The following is a 10,603-nucleotide window of genomic DNA, read 5'->3' on the forward strand; positions in this document are numbered from 1 at the left end:
AAACAATAATCTTCTTAGAAGTCGCGGTGTGTTCGCCAGCTCTGCCGGTTTGATCTTCTGCGTACGGCTGTCGCTTTGGTGCTGGCACAGCCATCTCGTCCTGGTTTAAAGGGCGGCTCACGATGACCGAGGGAGGCAGCAGCGTTTCTTCTTCTCCACCCAGAGTCCTGATGGACCCGGGGCTGTGAACAGGGTTTGTGCCACTGAGTTCAGACTGATGCTGTGCCTTGTAAACCTGACTAAGCTGGAACTCAGAGCAGGAGTGTGGAGTGTATTCCAGTAGGTTGGCGCGTGGGCAGAGCTGGCTTTTGTGGGAAATCCCGGTAAAAGCATATTGGCCAAGCAAACAGCGTAGATCTGTGTGAACAGTTGCGTGTGAGCTGATGCAGGTCGTCTTCAGTTTCCCTGTAAAACCAGTTCTAGCTGAGGACACGGGAGCTGGTTTGCAGGATCCTTTCGCTGAGCGCAGTCAGGTCACAGGAAGAGGAGGACGGGCTCGAAGGACCGAGTGCTTGGTGAAATTTTTATAAGGGATTGAAAGGAGCTTAAACTCACCTTCAGAAGCCCAAGAAGGGCGAATCCTGGCAGGTGTCCCTTTCACACCCTGACGTCCTCGGGCTGCTTGAGCATTAGACGAGACATAATGGAGATGACTCCGGCTTTATAGCTTTCCCTGCGGCCTGCGAGCGGGGAATGCAGTGCTGTGCTTTAGTGTGTTGACGCTATTTGTGCAAAGAATTCAGACGCTCAACATTGACCGGGACGTTCGGAAGTGGAACAGAAGTCGAGGAGCTGTGGGGCTGTGGGCATGCCAAAAGCCCGTCCAGCGTTGGGGGGAGCGGCTGTGCCTCGCCTGGGCGCTCCCCCGGGAGCAACTCTCAGTACTGGGGTGCGAAGGGCTTGAATTTACAGGGGTGCAGAAGTGCTCTTGGTGGGGCACAAAGTGCTGTCCTGCGGCAGCACCACCCTCACCTCGCTGCAGTTAGGTGGTGGAAATCCTCCTCTTTGTTGCCAGCTGATTCCAGAGCTCAGCTCACGGGACCCACTCCCCTCACTGGTGTGTTTTGCCGTATTGGCGAGCGGTGGAAGTCGCTGCTACGTTTGGCTGCTTTCCTCATTTCCTTTGTGGCGAGCTAGGTTGCAAGGCTGGGTGAGAACTTCTGCCTAACCATGGTTTTCACTTGGTTGTTGATAGAAAGGAAAGGTAACATCCCTTTTCCCAAGCGTGGGAATGCAGAATATTCAGGGGATGAGATGCCTGGAAATGGACCAATTACTTAATGATTTCATCTTGAGTCCTCGCTGCCCAATTAAAGATCTGTTATTCTGTAAGGAGCCTGCTAGAAAGTGACTTTTGCACTGAAGGAGAAAAGCATCCGGGCGGCATTCCAGGGAACTGCTGCCAGGCCTAAGTTTTAAACCTCCTGTGGCAGGATGGTCCTGATGACACATCACATCAGTGTGAGGGGATTGTCATATAAAGGTCTCAAAAATATGAGGGGGTTTCATCAGAATGTAGGAAGCGTAAGAAGGGGCAACTCTGAAAATGCTGTATTTATAATGTACAGTCTCTCTTGAGTTTTGGTAGGTAACCAAAGCACCTGACCGTTTCCCTTCCACGAGCCTGAGTGACGTGGATAGCGCAGGCCTGTACTGGGTTGTCAAAGCGTGAGGTTTAGGACAAAAAGCCCGACTGCAAAGGGAATCAGTGGCTAAGTATTACACTGTATTACACTGTAAAAACAGGAGTGTTCCTCCTCCTGTTTTTATAAATAGTTTAAAAAGCATTATGACATTTTTAAAGGTCAAGGAAAGGCTCTCTCCCAGCTGTAAGGATGTGATTTCATGAGGTTTTGCAGCAGCCCTTGTAGAAATGACACTGATCGATGGACAGGCTTCGGCGAAACACTCTTGGTTTAGGCCTTTTTAAAGCTTTCACGTTGTACGTTATTTTCTGTTCTTCAAGATCCCTCACCAGCTGGTGAACGCAAAACGCTGCCCGAATAGATGAGCGGAATCTTTGCCTTCGTGAAAAGTTGTCACCTGCGGAGAACTGCCTTCACCTATTCCTCCTTTGTTTCCTGGTTTTAGGTTTGGAGGACGGGATCATCCAGCAATCGGACCGCGCCAGCCGCAGCCCTGCTGTCATGTCGAAGTTAAAGAGCTCCGAGTCTGTGCGGGTGGTGGTACGATGCCGGCCGATGAATAGCAAAGAGAAAACGGCTTCCTATGAAAAAGTTGTTAACGTGGATGTCAAGTTAGGGCAGGTCTCGGTGAAGAACCCGCGGGGAACAGCTCACGAACTGCCTAAAACGTTCACCTTTGATGCTGTGTATGACTGGAATTCCAAACAGGTTGAACTCTACGATGAGACCTTCAGGCCTCTGGTGGACTCTGTTCTGCAAGGCTTTAACGGGACGATCTTTGCCTATGGGCAGACTGGGACAGGGAAAACATATACGATGGAAGGGGTGCGTGGGGATCCTGAAAAAAGAGGGGTCATCCCCAATTCGTTCGATCACATCTTCACCCACATCTCTAGATCTCAAAATCAGCAATACCTAGTTAGAGCTTCTTATCTGGAAATCTACCAAGAAGAAATCAGAGACTTGTTATCGAAGGATCAGTCCAAGCGGCTGGAGCTAAAGGAGAGGCCAGACACGGGTGTCTATGTTAAGGATTTGTCCTCCTTCGTTACAAAAAGCGTCAAAGAGATCGAGCACGTCATGAACGTGGGAAACCAGAATCGCTCCGTTGGTGCCACCAACATGAACGAGCACAGCTCTCGGTCTCACGCCATCTTCGTGATCACTATCGAATGCAGCGAGTTAGGACTTGACGGAGAGAATCACATCCGCGTTGGGAAGCTCAACCTGGTAGACCTCGCAGGCAGCGAGCGGCAAGCTAAGACGGGAGCACAGGGGGAAAGGTTAAAGGAAGCTACTAAAATCAACCTCTCTCTTTCAGCCTTGGGCAACGTCATCTCTGCCCTAGTCGATGGCAAAAGCACGCACATTCCGTACCGGGACTCGAAGCTGACCAGGTTACTTCAAGACTCGTTAGGTGGCAATGCCAAAACCGTGATGGTGGCCAATATAGGCCCTGCCTCTTACAACGTAGAGGAGACTCTGACGACACTGAGGTACGCCAATCGTGCCAAAAACATCAAGAACAAGCCGCGAGTGAACGAGGATCCTAAGGATGCTCTGCTGCGAGAATTCCAGGAAGAGATTGCTCGACTCAAGGCGCAGTTGGAAAAACGGTCTATTGGCAAAAGGAAGAGGAGGGAAAGGAGGAGAGATGGTGGGGAAGAGGAGGAGGACACTGAAGAGGGTGAGGATGAAGGAGATGACAAAGACGACTATTGGAGGGAGCAACAAGAAAAGCTGGAGATCGAGAAGAAGGCTATAGTTGAGGACCACAGCTTGGTAGCAGAAGAAAAGATGAGGCTGCTGAAAGAGAAGGAGAAGAAGATGGAAGATCTGAGGCGAGAGAAGGAAGCAACAGAAATGCTGAGCGCTAAAATCAAGGTAGAATTCTTCCTTCTCATACTTTTGGAAAGCAATTTATTTAAGCTGTGGGGAAAATTGAGGGTTTCCTGGTTTGGAAGGATAATTCACAAGGAGTTTCCGGGATAGTGGTTTGCGTTTAGTTTGGAAGATTTTAAAAATCAACTATTTCTAGACAGAAGTTGAAATTTCCACCATTAATTATGTATTTCCATATTCACGAGTTGTTTCATTGTTCTTATGTGCTGATCTGGTGGGATCTGAGGCAATCAGCACCCTAAAATATGATGGTACAGCTTTTTTACAGGAGGGCACGCGTCTTCAGCCTCGCCACACCTTGTGGCCACACCTAATTCTGAGCAAGTTACTATTTCATTAATCCCACCCTTTTGTGGGAATTGTACGAAATAGTAGTTCTTGGAGCAGCTGACTTGAAAGAGAAGGTTAAATAAGGGAGCTGCCCTGAAGAAGTCGTATCGACAGGAGAGAAAGTGGCGTTCTCTGGTCACCGAGGGGAACTTACGACCTTGCTTTTTCCTTTCAGGCAATGGAAAGCAAGCTTCTGGTGGGAGGGAAAAATATTGTGGATCACACAAATGAACAGCAGAAAATCCTGGAACAGAAACGACAGGAAATTGCGGAACAGGTACAAGGGAGAACGTTTGTTGTTCTGTACAAAAAGCTTCGCTGCAGAACTTGTATAAAATGTTGTGTCAGGGGAAACTGTAAGAAAATTTTCCCAGGGTTAACCCCAAACTTGGTTTCATCTTAAAAGATAGGGGAAAGGCTTGTGTCCTATTTGTCACTGCATGAAACACGTAAAGAAGGTTTGTAATAGTTTTCTTCCAGCTTTTCGTATGAAACATTCATGTCCTGTCGTGATTGGAGCGGCCCGTAAGTGAAGACACAGTTGGGCGACCTCAGAGTGGGACGGGTCAGCCATCGGCTCGAGGGAGGGATGTTTGCTATGTCCTAAAAGTTTGTTTTCTGCCGTGCATTTTCTGTTGGTGCCTGTTTAAGTGCGATGGCAAGTACCCATAGAACCTAAACATGACATTTGAGTCATTTAACTGAAGGTTGGGCACTTATTCACACTGATTTTAGTAGCAAAATAAGGACAAAGAAGGGTTAACGCTGCTGGTATTTTAAGGCAAGAGACAGGGAGAGCTAGAAGCGAAAGCCCTGGAACCCAGGGAAGTAAAAACATCGCAAGTGTTGGCTCTGTGCACGTCAGCCTGGGGTGACAGTGCGACTGTGGTCTTCAGTAGCCTGTGTCACCTTCTTCAGAAACGCCGGGAGCGAGAGATCCAGCAACAGATGGAAAGCCGGGACGAGGAAACGCTAGAGCTGAAGGAGACCTATAGTTCTCTTCAGCAAGAGGTGGACATAAAGACCAAGAAACTCAAAAAGGTAGGGAGAAAATGATTCCCTGTCTGGTGGGCATAAAAGCAACTCGTGTGTGAAAGCCAAAGGAACATTGGCAGGTTGTGACTTTGGCTCTTGTTGTCTGTACCAGTTGTTTTCCAAGCTGCAAGCCGTGAAGGCAGAGATCCACGATCTCCAAGAAGAGCACATCAAGGAGCGCCAGGAGCTGGAACAGACCCAGAATGAACTGACCAGGGAACTGAAGCTCAAGTGAGTCCCATCCCACCGCTGCCTGCTATTAACTGTAATGGAACTGGTTTCTTTGGGTGGGGAGCGGAGGGGCTGCACCGCACGTGCTTGTGGAACGAGCTGTAAATACGAGAAGACGAAAGCATTCCTCCTTTTCCAGGGGTATTGAGTCAGTGGGAGAGGAACAGTGGAGGAAGTCCTCTGCTAATTGTGTTTGTTGTGTGTTTCCCGGTTTCGTGGTGGCACATAGGCACCTGATCATTGAGAATTTTATTCCCTTGGAAGAAAAGAACAAGATCATGAACAGATCATTCTTTGATGAAGAGGAAGACCAGTGGAAACTGCATCCCATAACCCGCCTGGAGTGAGTGTGCTTTTCATCTTTTCTTGGGATGGGATTACAGGGCACAGAAAACCCTCTAGTTGTCAGGCTCAAGATACCCCAAAAGAGGGACTGGATTATGGATTTAAACTGGCCCCCAGAGCTCGTAGCTTCTTGCTGCACAGTAAGATTAACACTTTTATTCCTCTTAGTAGATCAAATAAAATAGGAATGTGCAGTTAGGAAAATTAGTGGAAGATGAGGGCTTTTCTTCTAGATAAGCCAAGTAATTATATGTAAAATATATGTAATGGTGCATTCATCATTAAAATAGCAGTAAATCCCTATCATCTTCCTTTCCTGGTTTAGATAGGAAAGCTCTCGCTCTCGTTATCATCATGGGAGCTGTGGCTGGATCCCAACTCTGCACGGAGAGTTGGCGACAGGAAACGGGAGTTGGGCGCAGCCGAGTGCATCTGCGGGCGGTGTAGGCCAAGTCCGTAGAAACCCTGCCCTTTGTGCAGGGAGGAGGTGACAGGTGACTGTCTTCATCTCTGACTGGGGAGAGCTGTTCCTGCGAGTGCAGCCGAGCAAGTTTCCGCTCTCCTGAAGCATATTTCTGGGTGGAATTTGCAGGCGTTTTAGCTCAGGGACTCCAAGAGGAGTCGGGTTCTGGTAATTGAGTACCCATTTTTCTCCAGTAACCAGCAGATGATGAAAAGACCGGTGTCTGCTGTGGGATACAAAAGGCCGCTGAGCCAACACGCCAGGACGTCCATGATGATTCGTCCGGAGGCTCGGTACAGGGTAAGCCTGGATGTGGTCACAGCCTTCATGTGTTTGCCCTCCTGACCAGGGGAACGTGGATTCAGATTGTTAGCTTTCCAAGGGGGTGTATATGGTGTCCTGCACACATGTATAAAGTTCTTTGGAATAAGCCTCAAGAGGGAAAAGAAACCATTTGTAGGGACACATGCAGGCTTTGATCCTGCTTTTGCTGTCTCAGGCAGAGAATATCGTGTTACTGGAACTTGACATGCCCAGCCGAACGACGAGAGACTATGAAGGTCCAGCGATTGCTCCCAAAGTCCAGGCGGCTCTAGAAGCAGCTCTGCAGGACGAAGATGAGATACAGGTGGACGCTTCAACCTTTGAGAGCACATCCAATAAAAAATCCAAACCCAGGTGAGTTGGACTTTTAGTAAGCAGACAAGCCAAGAGAAGAGGTACAAGTGCAGTTGCTTGTGTCAGCACAAGTGTCAGTGCTTCTTCTCAGTAAAGGTGAGGCGAGCTTAAAGCAGAGAGGGGGAGAGAAAGGAATGCCAGGCCCCCAACAGCAGAAGGACAAGGAGCTGTTGGAGCGAGTCCAGAGGAGGCCACAGAGATGCTCCAAGGGCTGGAGCCCCTCTGCCATGGGGACAGGCTGGGAGAGTTGGGGGGTTCAGCCTGGAGAAGGGAAGCTATGGGGAGACCTTGGAGCCCCTTCGAGTGCCTGGGGGGGCTACAAGAAAGCTGGGAGGTGTGTCTTGTCCCAAGGGCAGGGAGTGACAGCACAAGGGGTAACAGGTTTCAATGGAAAGAGGGAGATGGAGATGGGACATCAGGAAGGAATTCTTCCCGCAGAGGGTGGGGAGCACTGGGACAGGTTCCCCGAGAAGCTGTGGATGCCCCATCCCTGGGAGTGTCCAAGGCCAGGCTGGATGAGGCTTGGAGCAACCTGGGCTATGGAAGGTGTCCCTGCCCATGGCAGGGGGTGGGGCTGGGCGGGCTTTGAGGTCCCTGCCAGCCCATTCCCTTCTGTGATTCTGTGATAACATGGGACAGAAGAGAAAGCTGAGACTGATTTGAGAATAAATCCAGTATAACAATCCAGCTTTTGGAAGATTAATTTTGATCAGTAACAGGTGACATTGTGGTAACTTTTTGTTTATGTTTGTTTTTTTTCATTTTTATTTCTTCAGGCCTAAAACTGGAAGGAAATCAGCGGGATCCTCCTCAGCAGGCAGCCATAGTTCTCAGCTCTACCCACAGTCCCGAGGGCTGGTCCCAAAGTAAAGCCGGCAGTTCCTCTCCAGGGCACGAACAGCCTTTGCCTTCCGAGAGCAGAGACAAGTGATCACCTGCAGAGAGAACTCCCTGCCAGACCCTGGCCCCCTGCCCCTGGGGATGGCCCCTCTTTGCTGTTTAACTGACTTGTGCCAGTCCAGGTGCACTGAGCCACAGGAAGACACAGGCTTGCAATTTGGCCTTTGGCCTCTGTGGGAAACAGATTTTTAGTTAGGAAATCGGAAATGCATGAGGTACGTGAAGTTGTTTTAGAAGCAATGGGAAGCATGGGCATCACCTCACAGCGTCACCGTCTCTCCTTCTGCACCAGCCCTCGTGCAGCACTGGGCTTTGGCGTTTTTTTGCCGTTGGGCAATAAGGGGGGTTGAAAGTCGTCTCCACAGAACCACCGCTCCAGCGCTCCGTAGCGAGAGCCAAGTGACGTTCAGAAGCAGTGGAGCCGCTCAAACTTGACTAGGTGCATTGTTTTTCTTCCTGCTTGAAAGACGTGGCATCATCGTGTGGGGTGAAGGAGTTGGTCTGAACAGGCAGGACGGCAGCAGTCAGAACTCACCACAGATAGCTGCACCGCCCTCTAGAGCTGTAGGGTGAAAAGGGGGTCTTGAAAGCGACGCTGCGCTCTAGAGAGGAAGCAATAGGCACTGAAGGCCTTTCCTTGTTTACAGGCATAAGTGAGAGCTTCTCTAAACTGACCCCCTACAGCCCTACCAACGGGAACCACCTTGTCAAAGAACACATCTGCGTACCACCGCCAGCTCCACAGCTTTCTTCCCCTCTCCTGCCTCCGCCTTCACCCCTGGCATTTCCAATCAGTGTCCATACCAAGTCTTTCAACCGTGGGGTGGTGTACGGCCACCCCCTCGCACCTCCCACTGTCCGTGGGCAATGTAGCATCAGCTCACAGCGACCGTCCTGGCAGGGCGACTCTCCTCTCCCCTTTGGGCGCGCTCTTCTTGCGAGTCCCTTCCCTTGGGGTCTGCGGAGGTTCAGCCTTCGGTACCTTTTGTGCCTCGCCTGCTCCACGTTAAAAGCTTTCCCTTTGCACCCCCCAGCCCACGCAGAGCCCGCTGGGAGTGAAAGCACACGTAACCGAGTCTGGGCGATGGAATCTGGTGTTAATCCCAGGGGTTTTGCTTTGAAAACAAGGGAGGAAGAACTCCTGCTTTTGACGGTCTCTTTGCAAAGCTGCCCTATGACTAAAGCAGGTTCCTGTGACGCTGCAGGCTGGTGTGGCTGCATAGAAGGCGGTAGAACTGCCACGCTGAGGACAGAGTAAGGTGTCCCTGTCTAGTGTCTCACAGCTCATCCGTAAGTTTTATTTCACTGTGCGTCGAGACTTGGGACGTTACGTTTCTGCCTGCTGTTGCCTGTCATCCTACGAGCGTTTTTACCCATTTCCTCTCCCTCCCTGATGACTTCCTCCAGACTGACATGTGAGTGTATGAGGACTGGCCTGGCTGTAGAAATGCTGGGATGTGTGGACGCTGCCTCGTGTGCCCGTCGAGCAGCCGCTGAGTGACTTCACCCAGGCTGGAGAACTCCATTCTCTCCGCCCTCCGTGAGCAGAAGGAACCGAACACGCGGTGCAGCTCACCTCTGCAGCTCGCAGGCACGGCGCCTCGGTGAGCCAACGCGGTGGGCACGGTGAAACGCCCGCGCAGCTGCTCTGAGTCACGGAGTGCTATTCTGGTCCACAAGATTAATATATATATACACACACATAGAAGCATACATATATATATTAGTTTTGGTAGGGGGGAAGAGGAGTTGGCTTGTAATCATGAGAGCAGGCATCTGACAAATTTCTTTCAACCTGACCCTGGAAACCTGGCATAAATTTACGTTTTATAAAGCACTGTTTATGTACAGAGAGCCTGCCATTGGCTCTTGTTGCAAAATATAATGTCACCTTCTCTTCCCTCTCCTCCCTTTTTCTCTCTAGCACATACTCCTCTGTCCTTGGACATTTTAAAAGATGATTGTATGGCGTCAGTGCTCAGAGAACTGAAATGAGACGAGGGGGCTCCAAAACCTGAAACAGCAACTAAACGCGTAACCAGGTGTATGTACGTACCCGTGTACACATATGTGTCATGTGAATAACGCATACACAGCCTCATCTGTGCCTGCACATGCGCACACTTCCTCGGTCGCTACTGTTCGTAGGGAATTCTGTATGGAACTCATATGCTGGAAACTCCCCTGGCAGGAGTGGGACAGTGGAAATCGCAGTGCAAACCCCAACTGTTCTCGTGTTCGTGTTGCTAAGCTAGCTGGTTAATGTGTCAGAAAGGCTCTGCTTTTAATTCTGTAGAAATTCATTAGCGAGGTGAAAGAAATTCTGTAGGGTGGAAAAAGACTAAAACTGCATATGTAGTCATTGTATGTAAATTGGAGCTGTGGCGGGAGATTTGGTTAGTGTATTCATGGTCCATCTCAGATCCTTACAGGGGCTTTCAGATTCTCATTCCGATGGACTTGCCCTCCACCAGATACTCAGTGGCACTGATACATTGTCTTAAACTGTACAAAACGTACTGAGCTCTGGGCTGAGTATTTTAAGAAACATTCCTACGAGTCTGCCCCTCTCTGGGCGTTATCTGAACCAGCTGGGCTCCCTGCAGGTTCACAGGGGTTCCTGCCAAAGACAGGAAATCCAGCCCTCGGACAGTGTGCGCCAACAGTTTCTTCATAGGAATGTTTAACACCCTTCTCATCTTGGCTCTGATCTGTATAATGGGATCTGTTTTTACAAAGTGACGTGCAGCAGACGCCGGCCCGTGGCTCTGGGCGCAAGCACCGTGCGACGCAGCGCAGGAATCAAAGCACTTTCTTAAAATCCTTAACATAGGTCTAGCGCCTTTTTAAAAAACATTTGCATGCTGCTTGGAACCTCCTAGGACACATACCTCTCTCGTAGCATTTCGGGCTCCGCTGGTGCGTTGTACAGATCAGACCAGGCTTGCGTTAGGCGTAGTAAGCCTGCCTTCACTGCGCGGGGCGCGTGCCAAGGGTCAGCGAGGAGCCTGTAAACCTGGGTCTGGCCTCTCTTCCGTTATGTGTGACGGTTAACGCGCACCAGGCTTTCAGC

The 10,603-nt window shown here is 50.1% G+C and overlaps 1 protein-coding gene across 1 annotated transcript; it reads left to right on the plus strand.

Moving 5' to 3' along the window:
* The first annotated feature begins 2,147 nt into the window (after window positions 1–2,147).
* KIF3B (kinesin family member 3B) lies at window positions 2,148–7,995 on the plus strand. Its single transcript, XM_010153611.1, has 8 exons — window positions 2,148–3,530; window positions 4,054–4,155; window positions 4,797–4,919; window positions 5,026–5,144; window positions 5,374–5,487; window positions 6,147–6,252; window positions 6,452–6,630; window positions 7,407–7,995. Exons 1-8 carry the CDS (start codon window positions 2,148–2,150, stop codon window positions 7,498–7,500), a joined length of 2,220 nt encoding a protein of 739 aa, XP_010151913.1. The 3' UTR covers window positions 7,501–7,995.
* The last annotated feature ends 2,608 nt before the right edge of the window (window positions 7,996–10,603 follow it).

Source organism: Eurypyga helias, unplaced genomic scaffold (assembly GCF_000690775.1).
Source record: "Eurypyga helias isolate BGI_N326 unplaced genomic scaffold, ASM69077v1 scaffold20126, whole genome shotgun sequence".
Taxonomy (NCBI): Eukaryota; Metazoa; Chordata; class Aves; order Eurypygiformes; family Eurypygidae; genus Eurypyga; species Eurypyga helias.